Source organism: Agelaius phoeniceus, chromosome Z (genome assembly GCF_051311805.1).
Source record: "Agelaius phoeniceus isolate bAgePho1 chromosome Z, bAgePho1.hap1, whole genome shotgun sequence".
Classification (NCBI taxonomy): Eukaryota; Metazoa; Chordata; class Aves; order Passeriformes; family Icteridae; genus Agelaius; species Agelaius phoeniceus.
The window spans coordinates 60,028,357-60,044,574 of record NC_135303.1 but is presented as its reverse complement, the minus strand read 5'-3'; the positions used below and the strand labels follow the sequence as shown (position 1 = coordinate 60,044,574).

The window sequence follows — 16,218 nt, the reverse complement described above, 5'->3', positions numbered from 1 at the left end:
CTTTCCCTCGTCTCTAGCACGGCCTGGCACGGCTGTCCCTAGGAAACGGGTGCCGGCCCCGGTGTGCTGCTCAGGCTCCCCTCGGCGAGATGTGGACCCCGACGTGTCACAGAGACAAGGAGCGGCCTGCCCCCGCTGAGCGCCTTCAGCTCGCCGCTGCTCTCAGAGCAGACAGTGAGCGCTCTGGGCCAGTGTCTGCTGGCATCTGCTCACGCAGAGCGGCCGCGCTGAGGAGATTTAGAAGGAGCTGGCGCCTGGGGAAAAATAGCAATTAGAACCCACACTACGCACCAAGCATTCACTCAGGGACCCGTTAGAGGACTATTTTCTGTGACAGGAAGTATTCTGATCCACATCCTACAGGTGAAATGTCTCTCTGAGCCATTGAAGGGAAAATAAAGCACATAATTTATCACACCTGACATTTTCCGCTAAGTTACATAAATGCTGATGATGCCATACTATCAACAGTATGTGAAGATGTAGAGTCTCAGCCAGACATGTCATATTGTTACTTAAACTGAAAGAAATAAACTAGGTTTGCCAAATAGATGAGAGGTAAGAAATAATTTCTATAAAAAGGTTTCTTTAAAAATCTGCACAGTTTCTGTGGGAACACTGACAACTTTCACTTCAGAGCCTTCCACTGGACAGGACCAAAAGCTTCAGAAGCCTACCGCTGGTTACTGTGTGATGCATTTTTATATTTCAAAAACTCTTAATTAAAGTAAGCAGCTAGTTGCTCTGAGCCACCTGATCTAGTTGAAGATGTCCCTGCTCATGGCAGAGGGGTTGGACTAGGTGACCCTGATAGGTCCCTTCCAATACAAACTATTCTATTGATTCTGTGATCTTCCACCACATTAGGGAATTAGTTATCAAGTTTCTCACCAAGATCTGTAATTTTATAATATTTTTCTATAAGCCAAAATTATTTTACTCTACACAAGGCAAAAAAGCTCAAACAAGCCCCTTGCGCAAATTTGAACTGAAATTATGAAGGCTGTTTTACCTAAAAGCTGTTTGTATCAAACTGTTACCTGACTCAGCCAGCTTCTTGTCTGTTTTCAACAGACTCCTGTGGGTTTCTTTGTTACCAATGTTCTTCTCAGTTTGTGTTTTTGTTGTATTTTGTGGGGGAGGCTTTAATACACCAAGCAGATTTAAGATACTCTTTAGTTCCTTGAAGAACAACCCATTCTTAGCCCTGCTGGGAGAAGCTACTTATGTTTCTGCAGGAATAATAGTTTACAGACTGAGATAAGGCTTGTAGGAACAAATAACTTGTATCAGACCACAGATATCATTGGTAAAGCAAACAACTGATTTTTCATACCTTGGTAACAAAGAGGGGGGAAACAGCTAGAAGAAAGGAAGAATGCCTATTCTTTTATGTAGTATTTAATCTATTTAAAGATGGTGCTTATTTATATAGCTTGCCTCTCCTATAAAAATAACCTCAGGTATTTTTTTTTATATTATCCAACTAGTTTCACAGTGATTTTTCTCTAGTCATCCAAGTCATACACAACTCTCAGCAGGAAATGTTCATCTTGTGTTTCTAGGCTAATGACAAATCAATGAATTTGTGTGGATTAAACATTTTCTCTAGTACGAGCAATTTCACATACCAAATCTTTTATAAATTTAACAACAGTTAATTCAAATGTAAAGTTCAAGTTAGTGAATTTTACAAGATGCTACTACCAAGCAAGGATCAGTCACACAACTTCTAAAGGGCTCTAATTAGGGATTAGCAATTATAACAATAGTTTTAAAATGTTTTTAATCTTGATTCTTGTCCCTTAGGAGCAACAGGAACAACAATTAATGTTGTTCGTATCACAATACTGGCATCAGTACCTTTTTATGCTGGTATAAATACTTGTGAAGGAGTTGCAGATGCAGAAGCCCTGCAGGGTCATGCCCCACCCATTCAGTCTGGAAAGAGCTGATAGATTTTTTTACTTAAAGCAAATATTAAATGTTTCAGCAAATGGCTTCTATGAAGAACAGGGGGAGTGTGCTACTGATTGCTCTTGTATCATTGTCTAGTGGAAGGGTTTGGGAAAATACTGTTGAGTTATATAAAATTAAATTGCCCATGACAAAGAGATTGTATACAAAAGATGTCTCAGTCTCTGAATAGTTTGGTGCAGACATTCTGGTTTTGGACAGAATTGTTGCAGTTAAGTTGTGAATCCTTTGGGTTCTTCCTAAGAACAAGTGATTCAGATGCTATAGTTACTAGATAATTGGGGAAAAATTGTCATGTGTGTTCTTTATGAAGGTTAATTGGGTGCTTAAATGTTTTTTCCCCAAATGAGACTATTGACAAGTATCTGCTTTGCACAGAGACACATTCTAAATATTCTGTACACTGTACATAAAGGAACAGACACTTGACAGAGATGTACAAAATGTTTTACTCATAGGACATGAAGATTGGTTTTACTTTTCTCAGACCTGCAGAATAGTTTTCTTGCTGAGATTAAGCAGTCTAATTTTAAAGCCTATAAAAGTGGTAATCATGAGATACAGGCTCCAAGCAAAGGAAGCCTTAGGCAATGTATACTTAGAAGGTAAAAAACCCAAACCCCTTTAAATTTCTCTATACTGTGCATAATTAAGGAATTATTCTTCTTACTCGTCAGGATTACATCAAAGTAAAATTAAAAAAAAACAAAACACCATCCCCCACCAAACTAAAACAAAAAAAATCCACCACACCAAATCCTTAAAAAAAATTCTATACAGGTACAAAGAATAATTCTAGGACTTTAAATGCCAAGTTCAGGTTTTGTCAAATTAGCAAGTTTAGTAAGCTTACTCCTAGAAGAAATGTTATTACCAATAATTTCAGTAGCTTTCTAAGTGACATCTGTGCAAATTTTTAAATACACCCCTGCATTGAAGCATGAAATCTTGGACTGATGATCATTGGCATTTGTGATTATCTCCTGTTACTTGGGAAATTAGGGAACTAAAACAGTTTCTGCAGTTACCCTAAAATAACTTCCCATACTGAAAAACCTGAAATGGTTTTATAAAGCAGTGCCTATTGAGTATGTTCCTTTGGCTTTCCTGCTCTAATTTCAAGATTCCCCTTATCATTATAGAGCTGGTAAAGACTGATTCCATGTTTGTCATATCTCAAGAGGCCTCTTAAGACTGTCCCATGAAGGTAGAGAAATGCAAGAACAATTATGTCCAGTATAGATCAATAGCAGGATGACAGCAGTGATAGTCTTCAGAAAAAAATCATTTATTCATCAATAAAACTAAAGTTTACAGTAGTATTTTCTAAATAAATTATAGAATTTCTCTTTTACAAGAAATAAAGTAAAATCAAAAATATTTCAAGGACAATATATGTACAGAACATAAGGCCTTGTTATAAATAACATTTTTATCTCCTTTTTCCCAACAGTGAAAGTATCTTTAGAAGCTCATTTTCATATGGTATGAGCAGATATTTGCCCTAACCCTCATACAACATCAGTTCCAGTTTCCATTGATGTGAACCTAAGCAATTAGAATGGTGTGGGTCAGAAAAATGAAATTGATTTTATTCACCACTGTGCTTATTTTTAAATAGGTAAAGTAGATAATATATTTTGCTTGTGCATAGTTACAGAATGCATGCAAATGAAACCGCTAGAGAGATAAGAAAATATCACTTCAGAGTCCAAAAAAGGTGATTGGCAATATTGTAGAAAGCAGCCTGAATACACAGTTCTTCACAGTTGAGCAAGCAAGGACAGATAACACAGAGTGTGGAATGTTTCATATGATTTTTGTCAAGTCCATCAACTCTTTCTATGGTTCAAAGATGGCACTTCTATGGCACTTCTTAGAATTAGTTCTGTTGATTATTACTCTTTGTCTATTAGGCGCAGCAAATTCCTTCTTCTTAAACAAGGAGTGCAGAAAGTGCTCTTCATTAACCATGGTCACTTCCCTTAGTTTTACTCTTCATATATTCTTTGTTACTAGAAATACAGAAATGACAAGTTAAGAGTTGTGTTTACTTGTTTTCTTACAGAATTATACATAGGTAACATCTTTCTTCCCCCAAACAGGCTGCAGTACAATTTGGCAGTGATTCTCTTATGACCTTGGGCCCTGATCAAAAGCACTGGGTCTCTTGTACAACAGCTAACCCCTATGGGTTTTGCAGGCATTGCAGTACACTTGTATTATGTGAACTAGAACTACTTGCTGCTGCAAAATGCTGAACACTTTGGATATCAGAGAAGATAGAACAATCTGAAACCACTTAGCAATTCACAACAGCTTATTTTTATCTTGCAGAACTGTGGTATTTATTACTTAAAAGTAGCAGTCTTCATATGTCATGAATATTAGTGCTCTCAGCAGAAGCATGGTGTCTTTCCCCAGGTGAAAAATCATGCCTATCAAAAAACTTTCAGGCACAATTAATGTTCAAGTCAATGTGGCAATAATTTGATTTCACAAAAAAAATTAAATTAAAAGATATTAATTAATATTAATCTTAATGGATTACAGTTTTCTAAACTACCCTCATGTCATAGAAATAGTTGGTCACTTCTTGGCATCCCTGTAGAGTTAGAGATGAACTGAAAAGAAACTCTTCTTTGCTGAACATTTTATTATGACAATTCAAACTAAGGATAAAGTGGTAGATGAAGAATATATTTCAGTAAACTGGATGCATCTCAGCTGATATACCCAAATTGTAGCAAGACACAAAATCAAAACAAAGGGATCTGTAATGACCTTACTCTAAAACCTCATTAAAAAACATTACAAAGATGTAAGGTTCCATTTATTAAACAGATTTTTAAGGTCACCTTTACATTATGCTTTTTGATACAGGCACTTAACTAACCTTTAAATAGTTTGATAACAGTTTAATCTTGATTATGAACAAAAAATCTCTGAAGGCATTTCTTAAGCTTATCTCAGAGAAATGTAACCAGTAGATTTAAATCAATATTTTTATTACAACTTCTAGCACAACCCTTGAACCTTGAGGAACGACATTTCAATATTGTTCTATGAAAACTTTAAACTTCCTACTGTATTGTCCACCAGTATTAGGGTGTTCATAATCACTGATACTATTGAGCACAGCACCAGTCTCTCAGGTGCTGTTCCCTCTCTTTCTCAGGAACTGTGGTCTGGCAAGTAGAGTTGATGGACATATGAGCACTGGAATGTCCTAAGGCAGTAAAGTACTTAGAAAGTACAGAACAATTTCATATGTGAAGTGAAATTGTTGGACAAGTGAGTAAAATTAAAGAAAGTGGTATTCTAAAATCAATGTGATGTAAAGCTAACAAGGACTTTTAATTAATTTTACTGCTTTTCACTAAGATGGCTATTGGTATTGCTGATGCTGGTTTTATGGTATTCCACTAATTACGCAATGGAATTATGACTAGCTTATTCTTGTTCTTGTTTCCTTTCTTCTGACCCTTCCAAAGCATTTCAATGAAAAATTTCAATAAAAGTTGCATGACAGAGTTGGAGAAAAGAGACCTGACAATAACTTGTAGCAACTGTATGAGTCAATCACAGAAATACTCTTGATGGTACTAATGCTCTTTTAAGAAGATGGGATTTTCAGATGTTCATATTTATGGCAGGTACAGTCCAGTACTGTATTATTCTGGAAAGAAATCCATCTATCTCAAGGCTCAGGACATGATCCTCTAGGCAACACTGTATCTACTACACAATTTTTGGATTTCATTGATTACAGATAAAGGAAACTTCTTTTTTAAAAATAAAAACTGAGTTTGGCTGTAGCAATTTGGTCCAAAATGATAAATAATGCACAAATGACATTACAGGAATCATTCCTATAATCACTGCCTGAGATGTCTCACACTGTGTATATAATGGATTTACAATGTTTGTGCCTACTTGAGGCTGTCTTGGAGCATTTTTGTGCTCCAGTTCTCTTTCCATGGATATGTTTTTGAGCTGATTGATTTCCTCTTTTAAAAGCCCCAGGCATGAGAACATGTGATAATACCATGCTGGTATTTTAGCACTTGGCTTCCTCAGGCAACATGTTGCTAGTGATCTGAATTGGTACCTTTTTAATCTAATCAAGCACCTAATTCCTGTGTCTGATTTTCATGCAAGGGTGACTAAAATGTTCCTTCTTACATAATGTTTCTTCTGCAAGAGCACCTCTGCCAAACAACGTTTGACTGCTCGTTTGTTTTTCACCTCTGACCTGGTTTCAGTTTCATGGGACACATAGGCCTCGTTTTTCCCTCTCCTTTTTTTGGATCATGCATGGATGGATACAGGGAAAACATAGATCACAACAGAGGAAACGAGCAGTTAACTGTGCTGCATAAAACAAGTTGGTTTGCCCCTTTCAGCCTTAAACAAGTTCTGTTTTGAGGGGAGTGCTTGATTGGCTCTACCATGCACACATAACATTTTAAGGATTCTTATGCTCTCAGGGGAAAGAAAGGATGCCTGTAAGTGAGGAGGTCATAATTCCTTTCTCATATTCCCAGTATTCAGGTTCAGTCTACTGAGTTTTCCACCAGTATCTTCAGAGGAAACGGTGAAGCAGAGAAACTGAAGTTTCTATAAAAAGGGCAACATATCAAAATTTGAGGTATGCTGTGCAGTGTGACGGCACAACTTTTAGCTTGTTTTTACATGTATTCTGCCTGGAAATTGCTTTAATTTCAGACGCACTTTTAATTATTCCACAACAGCACCCTGAAAATAACTACCCCATGATTAAAATTTAATTGAAATTATGGGGAAGAGTACAGAAGAAAAGGAATACTGAAGAGTCAAAGTTTTGACAGCTTCTAAACAAGCATTTTGCTTAGAAGCATAATTGTTCATCTGCTTACCTATGCATCTACAGCAGCTTTGAAATACATAATTAATCTTCAATATTATTTTAAAATTTCAAAAACCTATAATAAAATTGGCATTTGGAAATAAACCACACTATAAGTAATTTTAAATGTAATAATATAATCTATGCAATTCTTCTGACACAAATCATAGCTACACTAACAAGGCTCTAAATATACTGGGCTTGCTCATCACTACAGTTATTCCATGATTTTATTTTACTGAAGGCCTTACCAACCCATATCTTCAGTAGCAGTGACATTTAAATATAAATTTTATGAACCTTTCCTTTAACAACAGGAGGCAATGTTGTATTTTCATGTGAAAACACCTGCACTACCCAAGAATTTTGCATTGTAGTTAAATATACAGAAGTATTCTGTAAGCAAAAAGTAATTCATTAATGAAATCCTATATGCAGGACATACATTTATTAAAGATCCTATACACTGGACACATATTTCTTTATTTAAATCCTGTATTTTCCACCAGATGACTTAACATATACAGCATCATTATAGAAGAAACTTAAAAGTTTTTCACTGCTATTTGCATGCATGTCCTTTTTCTGTTGGAAGTATAAGGGAAATCAAGCCTACTTGAAGTAAATCAATTAAATACCTAAGCCTTACTACTTCCTTACTACTACTTAAGCCTTACTACTTACTTACTGATTTTACTGATATTGTAGTACAGTATATCAGCTATCTTTAAAAATAATGTCATGGGAAGGCAAAGAAAACATAGTAAAATAGTTTATAATAGCATGTGTTGCTTTTTTAGCTAGAGAAAACTCAATCAAAAATTTGATACTTCACTGCAAAAGAGAAGGAGTAAGGCGATTTTTATTCCTTACTTTTTAAGTGGAATTATCACTTTTAAGGCACTCCATGGCGATGCTGGACTAAGGTCTTCAGGATTGGTTGCATTGTTAAGGAACTTTTGCAAGATTGGACTTCTACCTTTAACTAATCAAATTCCATAGGACACTGAGACACTGACAACAGCATTTGCTGAACTGAAACCAGTATAGAGGACTTCAAGGGAATTTTAAAAAGAAGTCAAATTTTTTTTACGGAGTAAGAAGGAAACCCTGTTTTGTAGATTTCTATATCAAAGTGCTAAATGGAAGTGTGTTACCTTCTCTGTTTCTGGTTTATATACAAGAAATCTGTTTATCTCAGACAGAATCATTTGTTTCCAACTGTCATTGTATTACATATTCATAAAAGCAAGAAGCCTTTAATGTTTGAAGTTAGGCAGAGAAACATTTCAAATTTAGAAGTTTTTTCTACATCACCTATCTTCTATTTATTATTTCTAATTATTAATTGTATTACTTATTACTTTTATTTAATTGATAGTTAAAATTACTTGCATTAATTAATCAGTATTGTAACTATGTTACTAGAATAATTGAAAATAATTTAGAATTAGAAATCATCTTATACTTATTGCTCATTGCTTAGTCATATTCTAATCATAAAAGCTAAATTTCTTAAGCTATTATCTGGGTTAAAAGGTGTATGAGAAAATAAACCAATGTAACTTAAAAGTAAACTTGATTTGGGAAGGTACGTAACAGTGCTTCTTAGAGTGGCAGATTAACAAAATGCTAGTTTGAACTTGGTCTTTTATCAGCATTCAGTTGTGAACCCAAGATGTCTCTCCACTGTGTCCTGGAACAAGAATTCTTGTAAACTGCTGTTACCAGGTACATTCTCAGTTTTGACATCAGCAGCACAGTGTGAGTTTGCTTGGAGTTCCCTTAATGTAACACCTCAAATCCAATACTATTGCCTGTAAGAGGAATTCTTTTTTTTTTAAACTTTTTTTTTTTCTGTTCCCCCTCACCTTTCTTGACTCTCAGAATTTCCATGCAAACTGCTCAGACAATGCCATTTTAAATTTACTCTTTATAGTAGATTAACACAATGTCATTTTACGACAAAATTTTTTTCTATATACGGGACCAAAAATTCATACTTCTTAATTTACTAGTGGACTAAAATTTGTCCAAAAGATTTAGCATTTTGGCATTTCAAAACAGGAGGCAAAGACATCACAGGATTAATGGTGCCCAAAATTAAGCAAGTTAAGGTATTTTTCATTAAAATATATAGTGGGTAAGACTATAGCAGCTTGCCTCGTAGTAGAAACACAAAGATTATTAATCACAGGCTTAAAGGAAAATCTGAGAATGCCATTTAAAACTACGTTTTTCTCCTTGCATTTTCCTCTTTTAAAAGTACATCTTGTAACCTTTCATTGATTTGCTTTATTTTTGAGATGCACATTAGAAATTACTAGCCTGTTCCTAGCGTTCTCAAAAATATATGCATTTTTTCCTTCTAACATGCAATCATCCTCCTATAAAAGCAAAATTGCCTTCTGATCAGCACTTATACTTTAGTATTATCAAGTTTTCCCAGCCACAGGCTAATTGTTGTTTCCAGTATGCACCAGTATGCATTTTAATTGTTTTTCTGTTGAAATTCATCAGTGGAATACACATCTACTTACTGCAATCTCCAAGACATAATAGTAATGAATGTTCTACAAGCTGAAAACTAACTAAAGAGATTATTTTCACACCTCAAACGCATACAGACAGCTTTACAAAAGGTGTTACCTGTGCCTGTCACTAGATTTTCAGAGCATTCCATCCTCTATTCTACAGACTTCAAACCTATAAAGAAATACTTCACAGTGCAAAGCAGTATTATTGTTAAAGAAGACTGTTGCTTTATAAACTAAATTCAAAAGCTATCAAGAATAAATTGTTTCACTGTTTAAAGGGGGCCAAAAGAACCACAGATCAGCCCAGGCTAAAGGGACCATAAGAGGCTATCTAATTCCTCCTAACCTTTTGTGGAAAGGCAGCCTGGATGAGATTATCAAGCATCACTGTCTGCTGCATCTTGAAAACCTCCTGTGATGGGGACTTTACCACATATCCTGGGGAAGTTGTTCCAGTGAATCATTCATCATTATAAAATCATGTTCATTGTAAATCATTCTCCTTGAATCATTCTCATTGTAAAAACAGTTATTTCTTACATAGAGAGGAGACCTCCCTCACTACAACTTGTATCCACTGCCTCTAGAGAAAAGGAGGGTCTCCATACTACCTGCAGTCATGCCTATAAGTTTTGGAAAACTTTGTTGAGGTCCCTCCTGAAAATTCTGTGGACTGACACGAGCTAACTTTTACACTCTTTCTTCAAATGTCAAGTTCTCCCTATCTTTGACCACCTTTATGGCACTCCTTTGACTCATCATGAGTCCATCCACATCTGTTTTGGAACTGTGGGGGCCAGAACTGGGCACACTACTCCATGTGCAGTCTGACAAGCGCTGGTGAAGTGGGATGGTCACATCCCTCTCTGTTAGCAGTGCCCCCATGGATGCATCTCAGGATCCACTTTGCCTCAGTAGCTGCAGCAGTCACTGCTGACCTGGTGTCTGTGTGTTGTCCGCTGGGACCCCCGGGCTCCTCTTGGCAAGGCTGTCCCACAGCTCATGGGACCTGGCCTGGCCAGGCTCCTTGGTTTTGTGCTCCCAGGTGCAGGACTCTGCGCTTCCTTGGTTGAACTTTACACAGTTCTTGTGGCCTGATCTTCCAGCCTGTTCATATCTCTGTAAGGTGACTCTCCCTGCTGATGAGTCCCCCTCAGCACCCAGTTTAGTGACACAGCAAACGTGGTGAGTGTGCTTTTGCTCTCATCATCCAGATCATTCATGCAGATGTTACAACTTGGAGCCTGGTACTGATCCTTAGGGGGCCCCACTTGGGACAGGCTGCCAACCTCAGTAAAACAAGCTGATCACCTATGGATGATTCTTGCTCATCTCATGGATCACCCCCATCCAATCTATATTTGACATTTGTCTAGCTGTGGGACATATGTCAAATGCTTTACTAAAATGCAGGCAAGCAACATCCACTGTTTTTTCATTATTGACTGAATATGGTAATTTGTTTCAGAAAGGTGATCAGGTTAGCCTGGCATGATTTGGTTTTGATAAATCTGTGCTGGATTTTCCCAGTCACTTCCTTCATTTAGTTGGTAATAGTTCTTAGGAGGCTTGTTCTGCCACTTTCCCAGGGACTGCAGTAAGATTACTAGGTCTTTTTTTGGGCCATTCTTATAGACAGGTATGAGATCTGCCCTCTTCCAGTCATCAGGTATGCCCCTTGATCTCTATGAATTTTCAAAAATGATAGGACAGTGGCCCTGCAACACTATCAGCCACTTCTGCTGATACTCTGCTGTATATCCCCTCCTGGGCCTTGCATTTATGTGGGTTGAGCACTTTGCAGGCCACTACTGATAGGTCAATAGGTCTGTAGTTGTAGCTGCTTGATCCTGGGAGCTACGGTCTGGTTCTGGCCACTCCGCTGAACAAGGAGGAAAGAAGGTACTGAGAAGCTCTGTTTTGCCAGCATTATCTTAACTTTTTCCCCTGCCTGGTCTAATAATGGGCCATTGTCTTCCCTGGGCTTCTGCTTAACTGCTGCCTTAGGTTGCAAGGCAAGATGTAAACAAAAGTATGTATTCTATCACCATCTGTTAAAACCAGGTGGGGCAGTGTTCTTTATCTCTTCCATGACTCACCCCTGATAACTCCCTCGGGGCAAGGGGGTGGGGGCGGGGAGGTGGATATCTTCTGCTAATGGGCCATCAAGCCTCACTGCATGACTGATAAAATTACATCATCCCACTGTGAGATGCTCTGCCCAGGGGGAGGAACCAAGCATTCTACATCTAATTGGCCACTGGTACTTGATACTATTTTGTGTCAGTGGAGGCAGGACAGACAACAATTCCCCTAAGTGTGCTGGGCTATTAAATTAGTAGATATTAACTGAGTATTATACGCACTCCAGCATTACTGACTAAAGAAGAAAGAAAAAAACATCAGTGGCACAGCCTACAGAAAAAGAGAATGTGACATATTTCATCTTGATGTAATATCAGACACAAACATGTTTCATCTGAACACAAGAAATTTTTTTTTCTGGGCAATAATTAATTAAACAACTTCTTCAGGGATGTGGCAGAGTTCCAGTTGCTGGAGGTTTTTAAGCTGCCGTGCAAAAGGGTGTTAGATAATCTTATCTAGGCTCCCTTTTCTGCAAGAAGTTGGACTGGATGATCTCTTGAAGCTCCATCCACCTGAGCTGTTTTATGATTCTAAGATAGTATGGATTTCTTAAGACAAAGATCAGGTAACTCTAGGGATAAGAAAAATAAAAAATGCAATAAATTTTATCTAGAAAGGAAACAACCATGTATCTGTAAAACATTTATTAGAAATGTTAACAAATTTTCCTCTTTTGATTCTTCATCTCTGGTACAATTCTTGCCATGACAGTCAAGGGGAAATATGACTAGAATAATGTCAGAATCGTCTATGATTTATGAAAATAAGCCTTTGGGAAAAAAGGCCAAGCTTAACATACCTGCCCCCTACATTTATACTGACAATTTCAGAAGAGCCTAAAAAAATTAGATGCAAAAAAACTTCATTCAGTTGGGATTTGAATTGGGTGCCTACTGCCTTTATGTCTGTGGAATGTGAGCTAGAGAACATCTGAAACACAGGTGATATGAAGACAACAAAATATATACTTGGCGTTATCTTTCAGCAGTTAGATAAATTGCTTACTAGGAACTGAAAAAGTAAAGAAAAGATACATTTTTAATCAGCTGTCACAATTGGACAACCCTTCAAATCAGAAGAGGGGGCCATTAATGTATTTCACACTGAGCTCTACTGGTTTCAAAATCAGTGGCATAAACACAGAACTTTCCAACCAGAGAAATTTTTATTTCTATATTGTGAAGTATTCTACATGAAGAGGAAAGACTTTGTTGTTGTTTTTGTTGGTTTGGGTTTTGGTTTTTTTCTCTCCAATAGGAAACAACAGAAAAGACCTCTTACCATTAGAGAAAAACTGAAAGGTGTTTTGGCATACTTCATTATTAATGCAATAATTAATATGCATATAAATTCTTTAGGGACTTGCTTTGGCAAATCATACCTGTGCAAACTTATGCATGTTTCATACAAAAAAAACCTCAATAAACCTCTGGATTGAAGTTGAGCAGGTATTTTAATCATTTACTGAGCCTGAGTCAAAGCAATTACAGGGAAAAAAAAAGCCCATTAGAAACAGTTTGACAACTTACTAAGTAGACATCCAAAACTGAAGCATTATCATTTTCCATTTCCAATGTGCTCTGTTCTGAAGTCAAATAGATGGCACTGTCTCCCAAAGTGAATGTAGAACTTGAAGGTAACTCTTTACTGCAAAGAGAAGGGAGAGTACAGTCAACCAAAACCCCAAGTTACAAAGCTCAGTCATAACTGAAAATTTTAAAATAAGTCTCTCTCTTAAACATGAAAATCTTCAAAATACTTGGAAAAAAGGAATGCAAATAAACAAATATGTTGGCAATGGTTAGATAACAGGAAGCTCATATTTGACTAATTGCACAATTTATTTTCGCATTTACTAAAATTTTATCAGAAAGTAATGCTATTACTGAGTTTCAATATTTATTTAATGAATTAAACTGTGTCACAGTAAATGTCACATAATTACATTAATCTCAAAATGCATTATTTCCACATTACGCATGGTGTAAATTTTGGCAGCATTTTGTAATTCAAAATGGGGGAAAAAGAGTAAGCAATTAGGCATATTGTAACATTAGTAACATTGGATTTTTCCATGCAGACACAGTTTACTAGCAGCCATAAGTTCAGAAGGAAAAGTGGGAGAACAAGAGTATATTGTAATTAGTACACCTATGCAAGGGAGTGATGTTTACAGAGCAGGTGCATTCTATTACTTTATTCATTGATTGATTTTTTGTTCTCTGCCTTACAGAAATAATGTGAAACTGCAAATGCATCTCCACACAAATCTCGTTTTGTAACACACTTGGTCAACAAAGCCGAAACTCTCAAAGGTGTTTTAACGGACTCAGATGTCCCTTATCGCATATCTTACTAGCTGCCAGAAATTAGGCTCCAGGCTGCCTTGAAAACTCAACTGTCAGTTCTGCAGGGACATATTTTAGAAATTCTTACCTGTTTACAGACAAGGTGAAAAGCAAAAATTCTGAATTATGACTTGGTATGGAGACATGGTTACAGCCATCAGTCCAGCTATGACTAATTTTCCCCTCTCTTTGTACTATTTTAAGTATATTTCAGATAGGACAGAACTTCAGAAAGGGCAAAACTAGCATGCACAATTCAACATGCAGAAACTAGCATGTAAAGTTGGGATTCAAATGCTCAACAAAATAATGAATCAATGTCATACTGGAACAGGTCTTTACATTCACCACATTACATTCCTTTTATCATGTAATGCACTTGACATTTTTTAAAAAGCAAGACTATTTCTCTTGTACTTGGATGACCTAGGTCCCATTGACTTAGCATTATTCTCATATGTGTAACTTGAATTCTACTGAGTAGTGTAAAAGAGTAAAACCAAAAATCTTGTAATTAATCTCTTAACAGCAATACACATGCTGTCAGCAGTTGGTAACTGAAGTTCAAATTTCTTCAATAGCATTATCATAGCTACATTTATTGCCAGTTTTAATGCAGCCTGATTTCAATGAGATTGGTAAGGCAAAACGATATTGGGGGTGGCACAGGAAAGAAGTGAAATCCCCTCACACACAGTGTTTCAGAAAGAGCAGTTTAAAGGAACAGAGTTTTAATACAGTTTCTACAGTGCACTGAGTTCTCATCCTTAATTCTTAGGTTGAATAAGAAAAACCAAGCAAAAAAAAACCCAAAAAAACCCAAAAGAACCCAAACACTTTTACAGGTATTTTCTTGCATTCAGTAATGACCAGCCATAAGGAGCATGCTCAACTATGCTGTTGCCCTCCTCTGGCTAAAACATTCTATTTGATCTTGGTTCTTAATTAAGAAAGAAAAAAAGAAGCAAAAATAATTCCATCATTAGAGAACTGGGAAAGCTTTGTTTTACTTTAAGCAACAATTATATGTTGTTTCAATCATAGTCAAATTTTCTTTCCCATGGCGATACCCCCAGTGACTCAGTGCATCTGTTCATAGTCTTTGAGCATTCAAGCCTTTTTCTTCCACCCAATCATGAAGCATGTGTGAATTTAGTCCACTTTGAATCAGATTCAAACAAAGTTGTCTAAGCTTCAGAAGCTAACAGTAGTGTGTGGACAGAGAGAACATTGAAATTTAACACACAAAAGTTTGTTTATGTAGAACACCAACTGGCAAAAGGGGTGCTTAATATTCCTTACAACAGAAAAAAACCTATAATCCCTGTCACTGGAAAAAAATAGCAGAACAGCATTTTAAGGTCTGGATGCTTCAGGAAGCTTGACTATGTAGGAGAACAAACCCACAATCCCTCAAAGCCTTCCAAAATTCCAAGTGGTCTCCACCAAGAAACAGCAATACAAAGGTAAGACAAAAAATTGAAAAATACATAGATAAGAAAGAAAGAAGGAGAAGGCAGAAGTCCAGACTACATATACATCTTCCAGAAATGAGGTATAGAATGCATAAAGAGAAAGAAGAAATAGATTTCATGTAGATTTTTTTTTCTTAGGCTCAGATGTATCAGAAGAATTCAGCAGTCCTCCTTATATAGATCACAGCATCTTGGCATTGCTCTTAAGAGGGAGGTAAAGCACCCCTTTAACCATCATGGGATTTTGTTTGGGTTTGGGACTGGAGAGTCCCATGAGACCTGCTGAAAAATATATTGAAAGAATACTTTCTATATTCTTGGGCTATTTAAACAAGAATTGTAAAACATCTACAGTTTGAAACATTTTGAAATATTTTAAAGCAAGTTTCAAACATTTCCAGAAGCACCATTGACCTTCTTCAGCTCTTTGCAATTCTAAAAGCCATGTCAAGTGAGACAAGAGTCACAGTGCTTAGGGCATTCAGATTTGTCATCTTTAATTTAATTCATCAGTACTAAATAGAAAAACTTTTCCTGGAAGAGGAAAATATCTGTTATCACTTCTGCTATAAAAATAATCCCTAATATAATATGTATTACATTTCCTAAGATAAAACAGATAAACCCTTTCAAAGAAGTAGTTTTGGACTAATAATTACATTTTCTAGTGGAAAACAGACCCTTTAGGTACTAAAATATCTCTGCACCAAATATAAACCTACTTGGGGAATAGAAAATATTTGAAAATTTTAATAGAAGCAATAAATTGTCAATTCTGTTCTTTTACTAAAGGAATACTTGAGATTACTTAGGATAAAACCACTTGACTGAGAAACAGCTTCATG

General features: G+C 36.4%; 1 protein-coding gene across 3 annotated transcripts in view; it reads right to left on the bottom strand.

Moving 5' to 3' along the window:
• Positions 1 to 3,244: 3,244 nt before the first annotated feature.
• PIP5K1B (phosphatidylinositol-4-phosphate 5-kinase type 1 beta) overlaps positions 3,245 to 16,218 on the bottom strand; it is a 96,872-nt gene continuing 83,898 nt past the window's right edge. For all 3 annotated transcript variants that reach the window (XM_054651795.2, XM_054651791.2, XM_077171040.1), the window contains 2 exons: positions 13,080 to 13,197; positions 3,245 to 3,992 (listed from right to left, as the gene is read on the bottom strand). In XM_054651795.2, the coding sequence (XP_054507770.1) occupies positions 3,990 to 3,992; positions 13,080 to 13,197 (121 nt within the window). In that variant the 3' untranslated portion in view covers positions 3,245 to 3,989. The remainder of the gene's footprint in view (positions 3,993 to 13,079; positions 13,198 to 16,218) is intronic.